The following is a 25,373-nucleotide window of genomic DNA, read 5'->3' on the forward strand; positions in this document are numbered from 1 at the left end:
ATATTTATGGAAAATATGAAACCAGATTTGTCAAATTTCTGCCCACCATAATCAATAAAGTCTCCCGGATCAATTATCTGAGATACATGAGAGGCTAAGCAAACAAAACAGGCTATCTAGGCAGACTGTAAAGATTGGCTATTCTAAAGCACGATCAGACTCATGAGCAGGATCACAAAGATATCTGATTTATTAAAGAATAGTATGCAGGATCACAAAGAAAGCTGAGAATGAAAAAAGCGCGCCAAATGCAAACTAAAAACCCTCGGTGCAAACGAGATCCCTCCCCCCGTAGAATCTTCCCAAGCTCACAATCCCAGGTGCTCCTAACAGCTTCTGATGGTCCGTGGGAAAAGTCCTTGAACAGAGAACATAACCCAAACACATTCCATTGAAATGAACATAGATACAGAGCTTGGCACAAGGTTTCACAGCAGCTCCCTCCCAAACAGAAACGCGCATCAGCACCATGGCATGTGAAACGTTACGATGTACAATGCACATTGAAACAGTGAACATGACACAGACTGAGATTAGTATAGTCTTTATTTCCAACCAGGGGTTTAGTTATATTTTGAACTACAATATAAGCTTCAATTTTTAGTGACTAACTCAATTCCAAACCAAGAATATACAAGATCAGAAGCGTGCTCAATTACAAAATTATTTACAGTAAGTCATTCTCCTTCCTTTTAATTCTTTTCTTATGCAATCACTAGTTTATAGGGTTGCTGAAGTACTGTATAAACGTCCTCCAAAATACCTTGTGCTTAATATATTACAAAAATGGGGATTACGTATACAGAGAAGTATAGTATCTGCAAGAGAGAACTAAAAATCTCAAATCTATATTGAATTAGTAACTTCACTATGCTAATATGGTGATAAAAACTATAAAAATTGCTGAAATCCAAACAATACTATCATGAAAGACAAAACAAAACTCTATAAACATGAATACTTTTTCCTTCTCCCACCTCATTTTCCTTCTATTCTATTTATAATTCAACAGGAGCACCTAGATGATCCTGATTTTTTTTAAAAAAAAGAGAAGCTGGGTCAGACCTGCTTAGCAGTTAGATGAGAGATTAGCAGAAAATCCAGGGCTGCAGGTTAGACCAGAAGTTTAAAAAATATTGGAAGAAGACAATGAGAAAGCACTTCCATATTGTTCACAAGAAAGACTCCATGTAGTCATCAGGAGTCACTTGAATTACAGGAGAACTGATTGCTTTATTGCTTAGTCAATTTGCTTTGTTAATTTGTGCTTATCTACAGTAGGAGGGCCTTTGAACAAATCCAACTTTAAGCACCAACTGCACCCATTCCTGGATCAGGAAGCTTTGTTTGCTGCCACTTATGCCTTAGCCACCTCTTATTTGGATTACTGCAATGTACTCTACATGATGGCTGAAAGCGAAGAGGAACTGAGGAGCCTTATGATGAAGGTGAAAGAAGAAAGTGCAAAAGCTGGCTTGCAGCTAAACCTCAAAAAAACCAAGGTTATAGCAACCAGCTTGATTGATAACTGGCAAATAGAGGGAGAAAATGTAGAAGCAGTGAAAGACTTCGTATTTCTAGGTGCAAAGATTACTGCAGGTGCTGATTGCAGTCAGGAAATCAGAAGACGCTTAATCCTTGGGAGAAGAGCAATGACCAATCTCGATAAAATAGTCAAGAGCAGAGACATCACACTGACAACAAAGGTCCTCATAGTTAAAGCAATGGTGTTCCCCATAGTAACATATGGCTGCGAGAGCTGGACCATAAGGAAGGTTGAGAGAAGGAAGATCGATGCTTTGGAACTGTGGTGTTGGAGGAAAATTCTGAGAGTGCCTTGGACTGCAAGAAGATCAAACCAGTCCATCCTCCAGGAAATAAAGGCAGACTGCTCACTTGAGGGAATGATATTGAAGGCAAAACTGAAATACTTTGGCCACATAATGAGAAGACAGGACACCCTGGAGAAGATGCTGATGCTAGGAAGAGTGGAGGGCAAAAGGAAGAGGGGCCGACCAAGGGCAAGGTGGATGGATGATATTCTAGAGGTGACGGACTCGTCCCTGGGGGAGCTGGGGGTGTTGACGACCGACAGGAAGCTCTGGCGTGGGCTGGTCCATGAAGTCACAGAGTCGGAAGCAACTAAACGAATAAACAACAACTCTACATGGGCTGGCCTTCATGTTGGTATATCATTGTTATTCTGCAAGGAATAAGTCACAGAAATGCCCTGGTACCATGGTAACAAATTGTTTCTTAATTGTTCAGCAGAGTGAAAAGGTTGTTCTCAGGTTGGGGTATGGAAAAGGTTAAGTGTTGGATGACCAAATAAGTAAAAAGCTGCCTGCATGCTTGGGGAACTTGCCTGGACTTGCTGCCAGTGGTTTCAGTTTCTGTTTCAGCTCAGCAGCAGCTCTTTTGCTCAGCCTTATGTGCATTTCTGTGTGAGCTTGTAAATATGCCTTCTTGTATTTAGAAGCTTTTGAGCCCATCCAGAGATCTGGATGAGGAAAGTTTATGTTCTGTTTTAATTGAATACAACTTTTTCACTGAAAAAGTTTTTTCACTGCTGTCTTCTTTCTGATCTCTCATGCTAAACGCTTTCCAGCACTCTGCGTATGCTTCACATGCACCAACACTCTACATGGGGCTGGCCTTAAAAACTATTCAGAACCTACACCTGGTCCAGAATACAGCAATATGAGTAGTTTTGGGTGCACCTCAATATGCCCATCTGATCTATTTTGTTAGCTGCACTGGTTACCAGTGGGTTTCTAGATGCAATTCAAGGTTAGTGGTCTTCTATAAAGCTCTTTATGCTTCAGGGCTTGGATATTTTGTGACCATGTCCTTCTAATTGTTTTCTGTCCATCTTTGAAGATCAGATAGGGTCGTTATTCTTTGGGTCCCATCAATGAAACAATACTATCACATGGGATCCAGGAGGCATGCATTTGCTGTCACTGCATCTACCCTTTGGAATACTACTCCCACCACCACAATCACATGTCCCCAACCCATTTATACAGGCCTTCAAGATGTGGCTCTTCCCACAGGCACTGGGCTAGGACAATATGTGAACCCACTAAATTTGTGTACTATCTGTCCCCTCCTGGCGCAGTGGTTTTTATTGTGGTTCTTTTGTTTCTTTCTATTTTAATATTTTAATCCTTTCGTAAGCCTCTCAGAGTAACTTGGTGAGTGGGTAACTTTAGAAACTGAAGGAACGTAGGAAGGAAGGAACAAATAAATAAATATTGATTCAGTATAAATTACATATTTTAATGGCCAAATTTTATATTCACTGAAACTAACAGAAAAACACGATTCTTTTGACTGATACTTTGATTCTGACAGCTGAACAGATTCCCAGTATTCCGCTTACTTAATTTGTCATCCAAATGACAAACAGCTTGAAAAGTCAGAGGGCAGCAGTGGGTGCAATTTGTCTTCCATGCATTAAAAAGGACAAATTAATCAGTATTGTAAATTCTAATTTTGAGAAAAATGTGTTCAACCTGCTCTCTTTATAAAATATACAAGGCACTTCAAAAAATAAAAAGCAGACAAAAGATAAAATAATTAGTTCATTGTGTTGGAATAAAGAACTTACTCAAAATCTTCAAATTCCAGGTCATTTCCTTCTACAGATGGACCTGTGTTCTCAGAACTGGAAGCAGAAGATGAGGAAGAGCGGAGGCGATTTTGCTGATACCGCATGGAGCGCTGGCGAATGCTATCTCTGCGTGAAAGATACTGGATCATTCTCTGGGCATAATAAGCAGCAGGTGACAACCTGAAAAATTAAAATACTGCTGTTAGCTCAAAAATAAATCTCACTTGCTTCTTGATGTTGTAGGATTATAATATTATTACCTAAATCTATGTCTGAAATAGAGGACTTGCTGACTTCCAGGGAAGAAATGGTGGACTGAAGACAGCTCTGCGTTTTGTGGAGCCAACGGATGTGGCTAAGATCAAGATCAATTCAACCCTCTCCAGTGAAAAAGAGGATGTGAGATTGTCCACAATGCACTCCATACAGTTGCTCCTCACAAGGAGACTGCAAGGCAGCTGTCTCTGGAGGGTGAGAGAACTGGGTGATGAGGGAATTTGCTATTCTTGCTCCAGCTGCAGTTGGAACCTTCAAAGGACACTAAGTTTGCACTTCCTTTGCTAACCACCTTCAAAAATTGCCTATTAACAGCTTTAAAGTTAACACTTTCAAAATGACAAGGCTGGAAACACTGGGTGAGTGCCTTTAATCCTTAATATAAGAAAATGAAACTTTATCTTTATAAGGATTCAAAATAAACAACAAAAAGCAAAACAAGGTTTTGGCTACAAAAGTTTTAAGGGCTCAGAAAAAGTTGGAATATTTTGAATATTAAGACTTTGAAATTAATTTTAAAGAATAAATGCATTTTTGTGGGAAAGAGAAATTATTTTTGATATTGGAGACAAAACAAGATAAGCAATTTATAATGACATTCAGAGATGTTGCTGAGGAATGGTAACGGGACTTTGAATCAATAGTGTCAGCTATGTTGTGTGTTTTTATGAACACCCTGTTCCCAGAAGAAGCTGTTACAGAAGAAGATGCTGTTACAGAAAAATGGAACAAACTTATCTGACATGATTATGGAGAACAATGTGAACAAGAATTTATCACTGGATATACAAAAGAATCAGATGAGACTCTAAAAATTAAAAAGGAAATAAAAATGCCAATTCAGGAGAGTAATTAGAATAATTCCAGCACAGCGTCCTTCAATTCAGATGGCCCTGGCCATATGGGCCTTCCATAAGGCATTACAGATCTGTAAGGATCTGTGAGGTTAGGTGAGCTAGGTCAGCTGTTTGCTGTCAAACTGTAAGAGAGAAGGGATTTATTGGACTTCTGGCTCACTGCATATTGATTGTTATTGTCATTGTTTTAATTGTTTTGGGTGGTTGTTACTTTTCTTTTACTACTGTTAGCCAACCAGGGTTGTAGCAGTGAATTAAGCTGCCATATAATTTATTTTAACTTATTAAATAAATGAGATTTTTTTAGAATGACCAGATTAACAGACAGAAAATATTCTTGATAATGGAAGAGTCTTGTTTAAAGCACATATTCCCCAACTGTGTAAAAAATAAGAAGCATCTGTTTTGTAATGGAAGAAAGTGTAGAACACTACTACTCCAGTATCTACTGACATTTTCCGCATTTTTTGGTATATAATTTCTTCCAGAGAGGATCATTCTAATATCTGAAAAGTTTCTGCAAAACAACTGAAGAAAAATAAGCACTAAACAGAAAGCTGTTTTTCATCCTCTTCTTATCTTCCTACCTTTTTTCTAATATGATAATGGAATTGGCCAAGACTGTTTATTCAAACAGGACAGTTCACACCAACTTCAATAGCAACTGTGGATATACAATACACAGATGTAGATGTAGACAACGGGAGAGGATTTCCTTAGTGATGTTTATAGGCTCCCACAGATTGTAGTTGCCCAATGTAGAAACCAGATACTGGACTAGGTAGGCCTTTGGGCTGAACCTGCAAGGCTTTTACATTTTACTTAACGGACAATTACTTTTACTGACATGAGAGAAAAGTCCCTGAGTCATTTTCTGACTCTTTGGGGGATGCTGCTTTCAACGATGTTTTCTTGGCAGACTATAGAGCAGGGTGGTTTGCCACTGCCTTCCCAGTTGTAATTACCTTTCCCCCAGCAAGCTGGGTACTCATTTTACCAACCTCAGAAGGATGGAAGGCTGAGTCGACCTGAGCCGGCTACCCAAGAGAGAATCCAGCTTCCGCTGGGATCGAACTCGGGTCGTGGGGAGAGTTTCGGTTGCAATACTGCTGCCTACCGCTCTGCACCACATGAGGCTCTATTTTACTGATATAAAATAACAAATAAAAATCTGACTAACAGATAGCTGTGCTACATAATAGATGATTTCAGAAAACATTATACAAAAACACATCTGAGATTGTAATCTCAGGCATAATATACAACTATTCAAATACAGATACATGTGAATTGGGTAGCTTTAAATTTATTAACATCAACATCTTGAACAAAATCAGTATATCCAAGAAATAAAACAGCTTTCAAGAATAGACTGATTGCAACCTCTACAGTAGTAGTATCACTAATGGCTTTTACTCTGTAATAATTCTTCTTTACATAAATTAAATGGAAAAGCAAGAAATTGAACTTTGATCCCAAAGAGCCCATTTATCAGAAAGCTAGTGTTTATTTGTAAAACAAACTGGTATGATAAGTTTTAAGAACATGTTCTTGCAGGTTGGAAAGACTGGGTCTCAAATATTTGTACTGCAAACCTCTGTGAACTGTGACATTTCAGAAATTGTCAGCAATTTTGTTTACCAATAACCTTATCACCTTGGTTTTTCCAACTTTCATATACCTCATTTTTCAATACTCTCTTCCCTTGATTCAATAGTGAAGATCTTTTCAAAAGATCTCATTATTTCCAAAAAGGTCACTGTCACCTTTAGCTTCTTTAAAGAGAGTGAATATGAACCACAAAAGTAATTGATTTAATCTCTCCAATGTATTGATCACCCTATTTTTCCTGCAGTGTTTCCCTTCTTCACCAATCTGCACAAACAGAACAATCTTTCTTTAACTGCTCATTCTTTCCCTAGTAGCATCATTCCCATTCATTTAGCCACTATCTTCTTTCCATATCTTACTAATCTTGTTTGAAGATGTCTTTTAGGGATTCTAGCATTTGAGTGAGCAGACATGGAGTTCACATTTCTCCAAATTATTTATTCTTGTTTTTAGAAAGGATTTGGCAGCAGTAGCATCTTAATCTAAAAATATTTTTGTATTATTTCCTCTTGCTGCACTTTCCTAATTTTTCAGAAGTGCTTTCAATGAATATCACTTACTACTCTCTTAATCCCCATTTTACCCAAATCCAAATAAGTTATAATCAATATTTTTTCTATTGCTATCTTCAATTTTATTTATTTATTTTAAACAGTTTATATTTTATTTATTTATTTGTCATATTTTTATTATCACCCATCTCCCCCACCCGGGGAATATGGCTGCCCATCTCAACAATGACTCTCAGTAGCATACAAAAAGTTAAAACTGAACAACAACAACAACAACAAAAACAGACAAAGATCTATTTTCCCTATTATCCCTCCCTATTAATAATGTAGCACATCTAAATTCTATTCCAAATTTCTCATCACAGTTTTATATTCCATGATGCTCATAGAGTCTGTGAAGTCTCTATTTAAGCTCTGTAAAGCTTGTCCTGTTTCACCATCTAAAACAGACACTGAACTGTCCAGGTCACGAGATTTCTAAACTTATATATTAAGAAGTTCTTAAACCCAATTCCCAATTATTTTTTATGCAAGTACCAATATACACGATCATTCATAGAGTGACCACCAAAAACAGATACAGTTCTTTATCAAATCAAGTTTATAGTGTTATTTATTTAGTACTACAAGAGGGGAAAAAAGGACGGAAGAGGTTGCAATAACAAGGAAATGAGTGAACTCCATTATATATTTTCATCTCTCATTTTGGAAAATCGTAAGGACAAAGGGCTTGAGCAAAGGCTTTATGGGAAACACTTCTTGTTGAAGAAAGAAATTATATATGGTATAGGTTTTGGGGAGGAAACTCTAGGAATAAGAGAAGAAAAGGAAGTTCTATTATACTATTATCTCCTCTTTTCTACACATGTTTATTTTAAATAATACAGTCAGAACTCAACCTGAAATCCATTTAGTATACTCATAGTTCACAAGAGAACCTGTTTTGTTTTGTTTTTTTTATTTTTGATCCATGACCAGTGTTTAAAAGAAGACAATATTACAACACATCAAATATAAAACAGTGTTATAAAATAACAATAAAATAAAACTTATGGAGAAAAGCTTAAAGCAATTTATAGTGTAAAGGAGGCCCCAGATGATTTCTGCAAGCCATAGCTATTGTTAAAAATTTAGCAACCTTGTTGGTAATAGCTGAAGTTTGACTGCTTAGGATAAAAACAATAACCTCCAGCTCAGAGGAGCAGTTAAGATTTCCAACCATTGATGAGTTATGTCCTCCATTTATTGTACAGAGGGCACTCAAAGGGTACACGTGAAACAGATTCTGCTTCTATATCGGAACATGTACAAGTTCAATTTTCATAGGGGATATTGATTTATCTATCAGTTGTTGCCCCTATAAGTAATTTGCCAATTTGAGCCAAGATGAAGAATCTACTATGTGAAGTATGGGGAATGCTATACAAACATCTGGGAATGGAGCAGGGGAGGATGGTTACTGAGTGGTAATGGAGGTAGGAAACTCTGGTTCCATCAGTTTGGAGATTTAGACCCCAGATCCTCCACTGAAGGCTAACTATGGTTTTATCAGGGGTAAAACCAGCTAATGCTGGAAAAGAAAAGCCGCCGTAAACCAGATTGAGATTGATTTTTCTTCTTAGGGAAGATTCAGACCTATCTAGTAAGGTGAGAATTTGCTTCCACCAGAATCTGAGGCAACAGAGCTTCAGACGGGCCCCTAAGGAGGTGCATCTTGTACAATGAGGAACCCAGGTAATAGTCTTTTAAAATGTGGACTGGGTAGGCTCTTACCTAGAAGTATCCTTATAAAAACATAATTGGGCGCCAAACAGAACTGAGCTCCAGTCCCACCAGGATTATGGAAAGATTAGCCACATCATCTTCAGCAAAGGATCGTTACCTTGTTGTGGTGCTGGAGCTTGAGCACCTCAATGATGCCATGAGCTAAACCGTGAAGGGCCACCCAAGACGGGAAGGTCATGACAGAGAGGTCAGACCAAATGCGATCCCTGGGGAAGGTAATGGCAACCCACCCCAGTATTCTTGCCGTGAAAACTAAATGGATCAGTACAACCAGAGATATGTCAGTATACCATCGGAAGATGAGACCCCCAGGTCGGAAGATGGTCAAAATGCTACTGGGGAGGAACAGAGGATGAGCTCAACTAGCCCCAGACGTGATGACGCAGCTAGCTCAAAGCCGAAAGGACGGCTAGCGGCCGACGGTGCTGGTGGTGAACGGCGAATCCGATGTTCTAAGGATCAACACACCATTGGAACCTGGAATGTAAGATCTATGAGCCAGGGCAAATTGGATGTGGTTATTGGTGAGATGTCAAGATTAAAGATAGACATCCTGGGCGTCAGTGAACTGAAATGGACTGGAATGGGCCACTTCACATCAAATGACCACCAGATCTACCACTGTGGACAAGAGGACCACAGAAGAAATGGAGTAGCCTTCATAATTAATAGTCAAGTGGCTAAAGCAGTGCTTGGATACAACCCAAAAAACGACAGAATGATCTCAATTCGAATTCAGGGCAAGCCATCTAACATCACAGTGATCCAAATATACGCCCCAACCACAAATGCTGAAGAAGCTGAAGTAGAGCAGTTCTATAAGGATCTGCAGCACCTACTGGACAACACGCCTAAAAGAGATGTTATTTTCATCACAGGAGACTGGAATGCTAAGGTGGGCAGTCAAATGACACCTCGAATTACAGGTAAGTATGGCCTGGGAGAACAAAATGAAGCAGGACATAGGCTGATAGAATTTTGCCAAGACAATTCACTCTGCATAACAAACACTCTCTTCCAACAACCTAAGAGACGGCTTTATACATGGACTTCACCAGATGGACAACACCGAAATCAGATTGATTACATCCTTTGCAGCCAAAGGTGGCGGACATCTCTACAGTCGGTAAAAACAAGGCCTGGAGCTGACTGTAGTTCAGATCACGAACTTCTTCTTGCACAATTTAAGATCAGACTAAAGAGATTACGGAAGACCCACAGATCAGCTAGATATGAGCTCACTAATATTCCTAAGGAATATGCAGTGGAGATAAAGAATCGATTTAAGGGACTGGACTTAGTAGATAGGGTCCCGGAAGAATTATGGACAGAAGTTGGCAGCATTGTTCAGGAGGCGGCAACAAAATACATCCCAAAGAAAGAGAAAACCAAGAAGGCAAAATGGCTGTCTGCTGAGACACTAGAAGTAGCCCAAGAAAGAAGGAAAGCAAAAGGCAACAGTGATAGGGGGAGATATGCCCAATTAAATGCAAAATTCCAGAGGTTAGCCAGAAGAGATAAGGAATTATTTTTAAACAAGCAATGCGCGGAAGTGGAAGAAGACAATAGAATAGGAAGGACAAGAGACCTCTTCCAGAAAATTAGAAACATTGGAGGTAAATTCCAGGCCAAAATGGGTATGATCAAAAACAAAGATGGCAAGGACCTAACAGAAGAAGAAGAGATCAAGAAAAGGTGGCAAGAAGATACAGAAGACCTGTATAGGAAGGATAATATCGGGGCTAGCTTTGACGGTGTGGTCAGTGAGCTAGAGCCAGACAACCTGAAGAGTGAGGTTGAATGGGCCTTAAGAAGCATTGCTAATAACAAGGCAGCAGGAGACAACAGCATCCCAGCTGAACTGTTCAAAATCTTGCAAGATGATGCTGTCAAGGTAATGCATGCTATATGCCAGCAAATTTGGAAAACACAAGAATGGCCATCAGATTGGAAAAAATCAACTTATATCCCCATACCAAAAAAGGGAAACACTAAAGAATGTTCAAACTATCGAACAGTGGCACTCATTTCACATGCCAGTAAGGTAATGCTCAAGATCCTGCAAGGTAGACTTCAGCAATTCATGGAGCGAGAATTGCCAGATGTACAAGCTGGGTTTAGAAAAGGCAGAGGAACTAGGGACCAAATTGCCAATATCTGCTGGATAATGGAAAAAGCCAGGGAGTTTCAGAAAAACATCTATTTCTGTTTTATTGACTATTCTAAAGCCTTTGACTGTGTGGACCATAACAAATTGTGGCAAGTTCTTAGCGGTATGGGGATACCATGTCATCTTGTATGCCTCCTGAAGAATCTGTATAACGACCAAGTAGCAACAGTAAGAACAGACCACGGAACAACGGACTGGTTTAAGATTGGGAAAGGAGTACGGCAGGGCTGTATCCTCTCACCCTACCTATTCAACTTGTATGCAGAACACATCATGCGACAAGCTGGCCTTGAGGAATCCAAGGCTGGAGTTAAAATCTCTGGAAGAAACATTAACAATCTCAGATATGCAGATGATACCACTTTGATGGCTGAAAGTGAAGAGGAACTGAGGAGCCTTATGATGAAGGTGAAAGAAGAAAGTGCAAAAGCTGGCTTGCAGCTAAACCTCAAAAAAACCAAGATTATGCCAACCAGCTTGATTGATAACTGGCAAATAGAGGGAGAAAATGTAGAAGCAGTGAAAGACTTTGTATTCCTAGGTGCAAAGATTACTGCAGATGCTGACTGCAGTCAGGAAATCAGAAGACGCTTAATCCTTGGAAGAAGAGCAATGACCAATCTCGATAAAATAGTTAAGAGCAGAGACATCACACTGACAACAAAGGCCCGCATAGTTAAAGCAATGGTGTTCCCTGTAGTAACATATGGCTGCGAGAGCTGGACCATAAGGAAGGTTGAGAGAAGGAAGATCGATGCTTTGGAACTGTGGTGTTGGAGGAAAATTCTGAGAGTGCCTTGGACTGCAAGAAGATCAAACCAGTCCATCCTCCAGGAAATCAAGCCAGACTGCTCACTTGAGGGAATGATATTAAAGGCAAAACTGAAATACTTTGGCCACATAATGAGAAGACAGGACACCCTGGAGAAGATGCTGATGCTAGGGAGAGTGGAAGGCAAAAGGAAGAGGGGCCGACCAAGGGCAAGATGGATGGATGATATTCTAGAGGTGACGGACTCGTCCCTGGGGGAGCTGGGGGTGTTGACGACCGACAGGAAGCTCTGGCGTGGGCTGGTCCATGAAGTCACGAAGAGTCGGAAGCGACTAAACGAATAAACAACAACAACAGCCACATCATTGGTGGAGAGGAGAACGGGAACAGGGCAATGGGCAAGAGATGGGGAATGAAATTCTGGTTTAACAAAGACTTTGACCATATCATTAATACATAATTTTTACACACACACACACACACACACACACACACTTACAGACTATATACAACAACATAAAATTCTATTGTTTGAAGAGACCTGGGATACAGAACCCATGTATTTAATGGTTTACATCTCACTCCCTCATGACTAGGCCTAGCCAGAAAGGTGGCCAGGCACTCAGGGAAACAAGTATCTTAGTGTGTATTATTCTTTATGCATGCACTATACCTGTGGTTTTTTTGCTATCAACTACCTGTTGCCCTCCCTCTAAAAATTGACCCATTCACTCCTCCTTATAAATGTTCACTTTCCATTTCATAATAATATTTCCCAAATTAACAGTAGAGTTCATTTTGAATTCTGGTTCTTAGATTTAACATTTAAATTTGCAAACTTTACTGTCATATTTGCCAGTGACTTTAATGCTATAAACATGGCTAGTAATGCTTGTGAAATATTTGCCACATTCCATCAAATTATTGTTTCTGCTCAAGAACTTCTAAAACCTAGTCAACCCCCTACTCCTCTTCATTCAAACCAACTATCTAAACCTAACAACAATAATTTAATCTTTGCTGATTCTTGGAACAGGAATTTTCACCTTTTATTTAACTATCTGTAGGTGGGGATCCTCCTATTTTGCCATCACATGATTCCCTTCCTGTATCACATATAGCAGGGGTCCCCAAACCCTGGACCGTGGACTGGTCCCGGTCCGTGGCCTGTTAGGAACCGGGCTGCGCAGCCGTTGAGCAGTGGGCGAGCAAGCGAAGCTTCATCTGTATTTACAGCTGCTCCTCATCGCTCACATTACCGCCTGAGCTCCGCCTCCTGTCAGATCAGCCACAGCATTAGATTCTGTTAGAATGCAGTCTGAATTTTGCAGCAACGATGGGAAAAGTGCTCAGCTCTGCAGCAATGGCAGAAAAGTTGCAACAGAGCCCAGCTTGACAGACAGAGCATCAAAAAGAAAGCAAGCTCATTGGCTGCTATCTCCAAATGGCACGAAGAAAAAAAAAAAAAAAGGTCAGGAAAAAGAGAAACATGTGGTCAGGGACAACCATCCTTCAGGCTCAGCTTCCAGACCTCGCCTCTTAGGATCCAGATCTGGGAAGACCTTCCAAGCCTTGCACAGCTGGACCACCAGACAAGTCTGCCCTCCTGCACCTTCGCTGCCCTCAGCTGCTTCCAGCCCTGCTCTACTGACCCATCCTCCACCAAGTCCCACCTTCCTACACCTCCTCCACTCTCCACCGCTGTTTCCATTGCTACCGCGCCGCTGCCGAAGCCTCCAAGGCTTACCAGGCTGGAGCTCCTTGCTGGAACCTGCTGGCTTCCGTGCCAGTCCTAGTGCCTGACGTGTGCCTTGTGAATCCAAGGAATTCTGTGGCTCGGTCTGCTTTGGCTTTGCTGGTTTTCTGGAAAGGACTCTGCTCTTCAACCCTGCTGGGCAAGCACGCAAGTACTCTGTGTCAAGCCTTGTTGTACCCAGTGCGAATCCTGACACGTTTTGTTTTTGCCAGAGTGAATCTTGCCAAGCCTTGCTTGGATCCAGTGTGAAATCTACCGAGCCTTGCCTTCACCAGCGTGACCTTGCCAAGCCAAGCCATTATCATGCTTACCACCATCCTGAGTTTCATGCCAGCCCTGCCATGTGCCAACCAGCAACTAACCAGTGAACTTATATCGCACTTACTGTGTTAGTAAAGGTTATTACTTCACCTTCTGTGTTGAGTCACAGTTCAGAACAGGACATTCTCATAGGAGTGCGAACCCTACTGTAAACTGCACATGCAAGAGATCTAGGTTGTGCACTCCTTATGAGAAGTCAGAATCTGACACTTTTTTAAATCCACGCGTGGCCCGTCCATAATTTTATTTACCACTTCCGTTCATGCCGTTTTCCAGCACTGAGCGCTTGTCTGTCACAGTTTTGGTAAGCCCACAAGCTACTCCTTGCCAAAATGAGTAAAAAACAAATGTCGCTGGAGAGCTTCTTTGAAAAGGGGAAAAGACCCAATGATGAGACAGCAGAAGACTCTAAGACTGCCAACAAAAAGAAAGCTGCATTTAAAAGAAAATACTAACAGTCCTACTTAAATTACGGATTCATTGCAACAGGTGATTCACATTCTCCAAGCCCGCTTTGTATAATATGTGGCGGCCGGCGATCCAACGAAGCCATGAAACTTTCAAAACTGCTTCACCACATGGAGACCAAGCACCCGGCATTAAAAGACAAGACTTAGGAGTTTTTCAAAAGAAAAAAACATGAACACGAAGAACAGAAGCAATTATTGAATGCCACCAACTTCATCAAATGTGTCTGCACTGAGAGCATCATTCTTAGTGGCTAACCACATTGCTAAAGCTAAGAAGCCCTTTACTATTGGTGAAGAGTTGACCCTGCCTGCTGCTAAGGACATTTGCTATGAACTTTTAGGAGAGGCTACAGTTCAAAAGGTGGCACGTGTTCCTCTTTCAGCTAGCACCATAACTAGACTAATTGATGAAATAGCAGAGGATATTGAGGCACAATTGTCAGAGAGGATTAATGAGTCACCGTGGTAAGCAATCCAGGTTGACAAATCTACCGATGTTGACAACAAGGCAACAATGCTTGTTTTTGTGCGATATATTTTTCAGGAGGATATGCATGAGAATTATGCGCACTTTTGTTGCCAACCAACACCACAGCTGCAGAACTATTCAAGTCTTTGAACGATTACATATTAGGAAAACTGAATTGGTCATTTTGTGTCGGTATATGCATGGACGGAGTGGCTGCCATGACTGGACGGCTTCTGAATGTGAGTCTACGCACTGTGTCATCCATAGAGAAATGCTGGCTAGCCGAAAAATGTCACCTGAACTTAACAACATTTTGCAGGATGTGATTAAAATTATCAACCACATTAAAGTACATGCCCTTAACTCACGTCTGTTTGCGCAGCTCTGTGAGGAGATGGACGCAGAGCACACACGTCTTCTCTTTTACACAGAAGGGAGATGGCTTTCTAAAGGTAGATCACTGGCCAGAGTTTTTGAGTTCTGAGAGCCACTCCAGAGATTTGTTTTAGTCACCACTGGCAGCACATTTCAGTGACACGGAATGGGTCGCAAAACTTGCTTACTTGTGTGACATATTCAACCTGCTCAATGAACTCAATCTGTCACTTCAGGGGAGAACGACAACTGTGTTCAAGACGGCAGATAAAGTGGCTGCATTCAAAGCCAAACTGGAATTATGGGGTCGACAAGTGAACGTTGGGATTTTTGACATTTTTCAAACATTAGCAGAGATTTTGAAAGAGACTGAGCCATGGTCTTCTTTCTCTCAGCTGGTGCATGATCACCTATCTCAGCTTTCAAAAGAGTTTGAGCATTACTTCCCAACCACAAAAGACCCCCGAACTGGGAAGGAATGGATCCACGACCCATTTGTGAATAAGCCATCGACTTTGTCCGTGCTAGAAGCGGATCAACTGCTTGAGATCGCAAATGACGGTGGCCCTAAAAGTATGTTTGAGACAACTTCAAATCTCCATACATTCTGGATTAAAGTCAAGGTGGAATATCCTGAGATTGCCACAAAGCACTGAAAAGCCTGCTTCCATTTCCAACATCCTATCTTTGTGAAGCAGGTTTTCTGCAGTGACAGCAACCAAAATAAGATTACGGAGTAGACTGGACATAAGCAACACACTTCGGGTGTCACTGTCTTCCATCACCCCCAGATGGGACCATCTAGTTGCAGGAAAACAAGCTCAGGGCTCCCACTGATTCTGCATTACGGTGAGTTGTATAATTATTTCATTATATATCGCAATGTAATAACAATAGAAATAAAGTGCACAATAAATGTAATGCGCTTGAATCATCCCGAAACCATCCCCCTACCCCCCGGTCCGTGGAAAAATTGTCTTTCATAAAACTGGTCCCTGGTGCCAAAAAGGTTGGGGACTGCTGACATATGGAACTACAAAAACTAATTTCTCAATTGAAAAATAACAAAATCCACAGCGAAGACAGTTTTACTGGAACTCCTAAAATCCAATCCCGTCTGGTAGACATCTTGCTAGCCGCTCTTTACTGCCATAAATAACTCTTTCCAGATTTGAAGGAGAGTGGCTTAATTCCATCATTCTTCCCATATACAAAAAAGGGGACAAGTCTTGATCCTGCAACTATTGCCCTATCAGACTCTTTACACACCAGGTTTTTATGTTGCTCTCAAGAGAACCCAATTCTGTCCTTACCTGGCTGGATCAGGATAGATCGGATGCTCGCGGGATCCTGCCCCATCATAACGTGATAGTGAAATGAGTGAAGATTCCAACAGCCTCCTACAAAACAAAGCAAAAAAATTAAGTATCCCCATTACTCTAGCTGTCCAGTTTCTTGTCTCCTCCAAAATGAAAATTCTGAATTGCTTATATATCATTATTTTGTTTTAATTTTTGTTTACTTATTTTGGCCCAACAGTCACCCTAAGCACAGCAAGTACTTCTATTAAAATATTGCCTGCTTTCTCCTTCCCCACAATTATTATAAGAGTTTAGCTAAAAATGGAACCATTTATAACATAATCACCATATGATAACAACAGAAGAATCAGCCTTTATATGTTATATTAATTATCTACCAGGGGGACACCTCTAAGCATACAGATTGGGAACCTAGAGCTATAGCAAGTGATATGCTATTCCCAGATTGTCCTCCTGTTATAAGTTCTTACACAATTTTGCTTTATTTAATATTATAAAACTTTAAATGTAATAGACCATGGAATTACTAGGGCATTACAGAAATTATGATAATACACACTTGCCCTTGGCAATAACCAATTTCCCAGGATATATTATTATTTATTTTATTTTATTTTATTTTCTATCCTGCATTTATTATTTTTATAAATAACTCAAGGTGGTGAACATACCTAACACTCCTTCCTCCTCCTATTTTCCCCACAACAACCACCCTGTGAGGTGAGTTGGGCTGAAAGAGAGTGACTGCCCAAGGTCATCCAGCCAGCTTTCATGCCTAAGGCAGGACTAGAACGCACAGACTCCTGGTTTCTAGCCTGTTGCCTTAACCACTAGACCAAACTGGCTCTCTATACATAACTGTCAGAAGGGCACCCCCCACCCCAGCACCATCCTGACACCAATTCCACCACCAACTTGTTCACACACAGCACCAGGAGAGGAAACGCATGTCAGCCCATCAATGCAAATTGATGGGCTGACAGGAGGGAAGCAGCAGACGGGGAAGTGTGAATTACCAGCAATCAGCACCCTCGACAGATCAGAATGGGCAGCCAGGCGAGCAGTGGATTCGCACCAAAAGCAAGAGACAGATTTCTTCAATGGGAAGGGGGTGGGGAATATACTTATACAGCTGCTTGTAACTCATGAATTACTCAGATCTTTGATCTGTCTTGTGTCATCTGCCAATAAAGACTCTCGTAACCAACTCTGACCATACAGGAGTGCTGCTTACTTGGGATGGGACAGTGACAGAAGGATCTGAGTCATCGATGGTGGAATTACCTGAGAGTAACCAGCTCTTTGAGGAGAGTCCACAGATGGGAGAGCCGGACCCCGAAGGCGACCCCATGACCCCAAATGGGGCAAGTGGCAATGCAGAGGCCCGGGCCCCATTGAACCACTTCTCAATGTCAAGAGAGGGACAGATGGGGGAACAAGCCACCTGGGTGGCAACCCCCACTGCTTGGGGTGGCACACCCTGAATGTTCCTGATGACGGAATACGATCCTGGGTGGGCACGGCACATCAGAGGTGACTTCACGGGGGGAACGATCCTAGGCACCCCTTTCTAGGATCCAAGAAAACCTCGGAACAGAGTCCCCTTTTGGGAGAGATGGGTGGTGATAGAAATTTGAAGAATAAACAAACAAACAAACAAACTAGAGGGCCAATGACAACCCAAGAAATGAACCAGAGGGTCAGGCGGATGGAGGAACACATGGACCGCCTGCAAGGAATGCTCGAGGTGGTGTTGCGGAGACTAGAGCCACCAACAATGAATGGACTGGAGACAAAGTGCCAACAATCACCAGGTGGGAGCCCCGGAGGCCACAAGACAGGAGGGGGACAGCAGGTACTGGGAAGGGTTCTAACCTACCCCCCACCCACAAGAGCCCTTGAAGGGACACTAAGCCAACCACAAAGGGCCAGTGGGTCCATTGAAACTAAGGAACTAAAAGCAATGTTTACAGGGGATCCAAAACCCCTAGCCTGCTTTCTGACTCAAGTAAGGGGCTTTATCAGAGAGCGTGGAGACTCATTTGCCTCCGAAGAATCTAGGGTTAACTGCATGTCAGCAAGCCTGGAAGGGGAAGCAGCCGAATGGGTAGTAGGGCTCCACAATGCTGGAGCTGTGGAACTGAGGAGATCATGAGCGCCCTAAGAGAGAGGTTCGAAGTCTCCCTGATGAAAGTGACAGCTGAGGCGAACCTACACCGCCTCAAGCAAGAAACCAAGTTAGTCTCTGACTATTCACTGGAGCTCAGGAGACTGGCTGGGAGATTAATAGACTGGCCAGAGTCACTGAAGGTGCAATGCTTCCAAGGGGGTCTGCAATCAGAAATCTTACAATGGGCACTGATGCGGGGCAACCCCAAGACTATGAAGGAATGGATTTGCCTTGCTGGGGAAACAGAAAGCCTCCAGACCCGTGTGAAAGAGCAGCAACGAGATGAGGCGAGAGGGAAATGACCCACCACGACAGCAGCAATGACAGAGAGAAAGGGAATCCACCAGTCGTGGGAGGAGCAGAAGGAATACAGGACATGCAAAAGACTATGCTTTAGATGGAGCAAGGAAGGACATTGCATCGCAGACTGCCCCCAACTTGCCAACTGAGAGGAAACCTCAGCAAAAAAGATCAAACCTAGGATACCAGACCACAAACCAGCAGGGGCCATGGCCACCGCAAAAAGAGGGCAACCCAGAGACACCACCTCAGAGGAGGGGGAATCAACAGAAGAAGAATATCCAATGGCGGGCAACGATGGGTGCCTGTTCTAAACCACGCTAAAGGACAGGCAGACATGAAGGGGCATGCAGAATAGATGGTAAGTGGGGATTGCCCAGCAATGCTGGTGAAAATAAGATTAGAAGCAACAAGGGGTGACAGGAAAAAGAATCTTCCAGGGCTTTTGGACTCAGGATGTACTCGCTCCCTCATACAACCTGAGCTGGTGGCTGAATTAAACTTAAAAACAAGGAAGTTAAAAAGACCCATTAATTTCATGCAGTTCAATGGGTCAGAGATGAAGGGAGGCCTAGCAAAGTATTGTACCGAGCTAGTCCGGATGCGGGTGGGGGATCATGAGGAAACTCTACGATTCATAGTAGACCCCATCTCTGAACCTCCAGTAGTTTTGGGACTCGCATGGCTGCAAGCCGGAAACCCACAAGTGGACTGGACTGCAGGGACTCTTAAATTTTGAGGTAAAGCAACTCAAGGGGCTATAACCGCAGAGGCGGCTGGCTGACCATGAGCTAATGGGTGGCGTGCCTATCAAAAGGAGAGACATTGGGGGGGAAGGGGACGAACTCATACCCGAGCCATATCAGGACCTCAAGGACATATTTGGGGAAGAGGAATCCAACCAACTCCCACCCCACTGCAAATCAGATTACGCCATTGAAATTGAACCAGGGGCAACACTCCCCAAAGCCTAGTTGTATCCAATGACCCAGAAGGAGTCAGAAGCGCTCAGGGAGTTTATTGACAAAAACCTAAAAAGAGGGTTCATCCAGCCAGCCACGTCTGCAGTGGATGCCCCCATTCTATGCAGAACAAAGAAGGACAGGTTGTTGTGATTATGCACCAACTATTGGGGGTTAAACACCATTTGCACGTCCAATAAATATCCACTACCCCTGATGAAAGACATCATGACACACCAAGCAAAGGGGAAGATTTTTACCAAACTGGACTTTAGGGAAGCATACTTTCAGGTGAGAATTCAGGAGGGGGATGAGTGGAAGACAGCATTCAACTGCCAATTGGGGTCATTTCAACATTTGGTAATGCCATTCAGATTGAGGGGCCGGCCCGGTGTGCTCATGCATTTAATTAATGAGGTATTGCACGATTTACTGTACTGGGGAGTCTTAGTGTACATCGATGATATATTGCCCTTCTCAGAGACAATGGAAGAGCATGTGCGATTGGTGAGGGAAGTACTGACAAGATTGCTAAAAAAAACCAACTGTATGTTAAACTGCCAAAGTGTGCATTTCACAAAGAGCAGTTAGACTATTTGGGGTATCAGGTCTCCAGCAGGGGGATCGAGATGAATCTGGGAAAGGTACGGGATGTGCTAAATTGGGAACCACCCCAAACCAGGAGGCAGTTACAAAGTTTACTAGGGTTCGCGAATTTCTATAGGTAATTTATACCCCATTTTGCCCAGGTTGCCCTGCCCCTAACCGATTTACTAAAGACCAAGGGAAAAGGGGATGACAAGAAGACAAAAAAACCGGGAGCACCACTGCAGTGGGATACTGAGTGCCAGGGAGTGTTCAAGCAAGTGAAAATCCTCTTTAACTCAGAACCGGTATTCAGGCACCCCAACTCAGACAAACCCCTGGTTGTGCAGGTCGACGCATCAGGTATGGCGATTGGGGGGGGGGTCCTTTTGCAAAGGGATGAGGAAGGGAAACTCAGGCCATGTGCATACCTCTCCTGTAAATTCAGCGACATGGAACACCACTGGCAGGTGTGGGAGAAGGAAGCGTTTGCAGTGCAGTGGGCACTAATGCACTGGAAACACTTATTAGAAGGGGCAACCCAACCACCTGAGGTCTGGACCGACCATAAAAACTTGGAGGCACTACGCCTCCCGAGAAAACTAAATCCCAAACAGGTCAGATGGGCTCAGTTCTTCAGCTGATCCAATTTCACCCTCAAGTACCTCCCGGGGTAGGGTGGGGACTTCCTGGCAGATGTGTTATCCAGAATGCCCCAGCACAACAGCAAGAGGGAAGAAATAGTGAGCATGATCATCCCGACCGGGGGGGGGGGGGGCAGCAGTAACCTGAGGCCAAAAAGCAAAAACCACCCCAGAGATGGAGGAGGGAGTACAGAAGGAATTAACTGAAGCACTGAAAGCTGACACATAGCTGCAAAGCCACCAAGCTCAACTGAAGGAAGAGTGAGGACTATGGTGGAATGCTGGGAGACTTTACATTCCCAACCCCATAAGAAAGAAAATCCTAGAGAGGTGCCATGATGCAGAATCAGCCGGGCATTTTGGGTTCTAAAAACCATGCACCTAGTGAGGAGACAGTTCTGGTGGCCAATGCTCCGAAGGGATGTATGTAAGTAGCTACCTAATTTGCATGAGGGCTAAGAGAAGAGGGTGCAAATCGAGGGGACTACTTCAAAACGTAGCCAACCCTATAGAACCATGGAAGGAAATATCCATGGATTTCATAGTAGACCTACCAGGGAGCTATAAAAAGACAGTAATCTGGGTGGTAACAGACCTATTTTCAAAGCAGGTTCACTTCATCCCCTGCACCAGCATCCCAACTGCCAGACAATTAGCAAGGCTATTTGTATAGCACATCTACTGTTTACACGGAACCCACGTAAGAATAATTTCGGACCATGGAATACAATTCACCTCCAAATTCTGGAGGGCTTTTCTAAAGATGATTGGGGTAGAACAAGGACTAAGTTCTAGTCATCATCCTTGCACAAACAGATCGACTGAACGGGCCAACCAAACATTAGAACAATACCTCAGATGCTTTATTAATTATCAACAGGATGACTGGGTAGAACTCCTCCCATTCACAGAGGTAGCTTACAATAATTCAGTACATCAGAGCACAGGATTCACACCATTCATAGTAGTAAATGGGCAGGAATTCATAGCATTCCCAGAGCTGCCAGCAGGGGGACCCCAAACACACACATTAGATGAATGGGTAAAACACATAACCGAAGGGTGGCCAGTAATACAACGGGCACTAAAATACACGAAGGACACATACAAAGAGCATGCTGACCGGAAAAGAACACCAGAAGCGCAGCTAAGGGTGGGAGAGGAGGTGTATCTATCAACTAAATTTCTGAAATCCACCCAACTGTTTAGGAAACTAGCGCCAAAATACATAGGACCTTTCCCTATCACAAAAGTGATTAACGAGGTCACAGTACAACTGCAGATGCCAAAAAAATTAAGAAGAATCCACCCTGTCTTCCAATGCAGTCTGCTAAAACCAGCAAAGAGCTCAGAACGCTGGCACCCAGAGAGAAAAGCACCTGCACCCATAATGATCAATGGGGAGGAACATTTGGAGGTACAAAACATATTAGACTCAAGAATACACAGGGGAAAACTACATTACCTAATACAGTGGAAACACTTCCCCAAATCACAACATGAGTGAGTCGAGAACAGAGATGTACGCGCACCAAGGCTGACAAAGGAGTTTCATAAAAATTTCCCAACAAAACCAAGAGGAGGGGGAACACAGACACTATCTGACAACGAAGGAAGACAACCCAGAAACGGGGGAGAGGAATGTGGGGGGGCATGTCAGGAGGGCATCCCCCTGGGTGCCATCCTGACACCAATTCCACCACCTTGTTCGTACATGGCGCCAGGAGCGGAAACGCACATCAGCCCATTAACGCAAATCGATGGGCTGACAGGAGGGAAGTGGAAGATGGGGAAGTGTGAATTACCAGCAATCAGCACCCTGGACAGATCAGAATGGGCAACTGCAAAAGTGAGAGACAAGAGACAGATTTCTTCAATGGGAAAGGGGGGGGGAATATACTTATACAGCTGCTTGTAACTCATGAATTACTCGGATCTTTGATCCATCTTGTGTCACTTGCCAATAAAGACTCTTGTAACCAATTCTGACTGTACAGGAGTGCTGCTTACTTGGGACAGGACTGTGACAATAACCTAGATACCCTACAAGACATACTTTTTGACCACATATACAGCAAGTTTTTTTTCCTCTGCACAACAGTACTTTCAAGACAGGAATACAACTGCCCAGAGTTCCCTTTTCGGGGGGAAATGGGCGATGTTAGAAATTTGAGAAATAAATAATCATGTAAGGGACAGGCCTAATTTCTAAAAGCAGAAATTTATATTGTATACCATTTGAGTTACCCATGTTTATTTTATAAATAATATTAAAAAATACACTGCAAGTCCCCCCACCCTGTGCAGGAAGCCACAATTACTACATACCATGGGCCAATTGCCAGTCTTTTTGCACCAGAATACCCTTGCAACTAACTTATGACCTTATCATCTCAGAGACTTCTGCAATATACTTTACATATGGCTGTCCTCGAAGACATTTCAGAAGCTACAACTGGTTCAAAATAAAGTGGCCTGACTACTGACAGGAGGAGGTAGGTCTGTAGTATGACACCTATGTTGAGGTCACTGCATTTGTTAGAAATAGGCTTCCAGATCCAATTTGAGGTGGTGTTTACTTTTAATGCTCTACAGTGATGGCACCTGTATATTGTACATGCAGGACCATCTCTCCTGACTCCACTCAGTCCACCCTGTGCTACTCCAAGTCCCCATCCAATGTGGTTAAGGGGGTGGAGCCCCAGAGGCACACTTTCTCAGCTGCAGTACCCACATTATGGAACAAATTGTCCCCTGAGGTAAGGGGAATCCCACCTTGCATGTATTTCATAAAAACACAAAAACCATCTTATTCAGATGGGGTAGATAGTGTACCTGAGTTGTCTTTGCAAGTTTTAATCTACTTGATTTTTATTTTATTACAAGGTAAACCATCTTGACTCATAAGAATTTTGTAGAGAGTGTTTCTGTGTCTGTGTAAATAAGTAACACAATAATTGTTCTATATAAAGTAACAATCTGTTTAACTCATTTTGTGAATCTACCAAAACAAGAATTTAACCAATTAGATGGGGATGAAATTCTTCAATATGAATTATATCAAGACTGTTGTTTTCTAACTACTTTCTCCTAGGGAGACAAAATGCAGTGATTCCCATAACATGGCTTTCTTTGTAGAGCCATCTTATTGTAGAAAAGCTTCCATAAAGTCTCTTCTTTCAGGGGATGCAGTTAAGCCCATTTTGTTACACAGAACTTGCAATCTGGAATTCTTACTGCATTACTTTATCTCTTCCAGAGGAAACCAAGGAGACTGAGAGTTCTAGTCCCGCCTTAGATATGAAAGTCAGCTGGGTGACTTTGGGCCAGTCACTCTCTCTCAGCCCAACTCACCTCACAGGGTTGTTGTTGTGGGGAAAATAGGAGGAGGAAGGAGTATTTGGTATGTTCCCCAACTTGAGTTATTTATAAAAGTAATAAAGGTGGGATATAAAATAAAATAAATATTCAATCCAGTGACTTTCACTAATCTCTCTTCCCACCCTTTCCTCTGCAGTAACTTGCATCTTCAAGGTAGAACATGGTACAGACGGCTGAAAAAGAACATGATTGTACAAATACAGGCTTCTCATCTCTTCCCTCACCTTTTTTACTCATGGAAGCATTCCTCTGATTAAGGACTCTTTTGTCATGCAGGGATACAATTAGACTCATTCCACTGTTTCTCCTATAATCTGTTGTTGATTTTGGTCATTTTAAGATTTGTTTTATAGTGCTTGTTGGCAATATTATAAATCAATCTCAAGAAATAAGCCATGTTTTGAAAAGTAGAGTGGACAAGCTGGTATATTATATTAAGCCAAAACTAAGCCTCATTACAACTTAGTCTCCATACTTCACCTCTGATGTGGGATATTAAACCTTTCAGCTACAGAATGACCACAAATTCCTTCTTGTGATGGAATGGGTCTACAAAGGGGGAGGTGATATGATGGTTTACAGTAACGCAGCTGGTCCTCAGGAAGGAGGGAGCACATTCCAAGGGGGGGGGAGACAAGAGACAACACAGCCTGGAGTTGGAATGTGGGAAGAAGAAAAGATTCAGATTAGCCACACCCTAGAGTCTCCCAAGGTACAGTATATCCATTAAGTTGTAGTAGTACAGGTTTAGTCTGGTAAGATTCTGTCTATACAGTGTAAGCAGATAAAAAACTAAACTTGGCTGATTGATTCTATGTCATTCTTGGGCTAGACCTGACAGTTGTGCATTAATAACTGCATTCCCACTTATATACTACAAATTGTTACAAGAAACCTGAGTTGGAAGGAACATTATAGATCAATTGGTTCAATACCTCCTTGGTGCAGGAATCCATTAAAACATCCAGCCCATTTGAAACCTTCAGGAAGGGAAAGTATGCCGGAGTTCTAGGTATATC

At 42.4% G+C, this 25,373-nt stretch overlaps 1 protein-coding gene across 3 annotated transcripts in view; it reads right to left on the reverse strand.

Moving 5' to 3' along the window:
• Nucleotides 1-25,373, reverse strand: part of AMBRA1 (autophagy and beclin 1 regulator 1) — a 181,774-nt gene that overhangs the window by 108,421 nt on the left and 47,980 nt on the right. For all 3 annotated transcript variants that reach the window (XM_063289679.1, XM_063289678.1, XM_063289680.1), the window contains 2 exons: nucleotides 16,304-16,390; nucleotides 3,614-3,796 (listed from right to left, as the gene is read on the reverse strand). In XM_063289679.1, the coding sequence (XP_063145749.1) occupies nucleotides 3,614-3,796; nucleotides 16,304-16,390 (270 nt within the window). The remainder of the gene's footprint in view (nucleotides 1-3,613; nucleotides 3,797-16,303; nucleotides 16,391-25,373) is intronic.

The sequence above is a fragment of the Candoia aspera genome, chromosome 1, assembly GCF_035149785.1.
Source record: "Candoia aspera isolate rCanAsp1 chromosome 1, rCanAsp1.hap2, whole genome shotgun sequence".
NCBI classification, from domain to species: Eukaryota; Metazoa; Chordata; class Lepidosauria; order Squamata; family Boidae; genus Candoia; species Candoia aspera.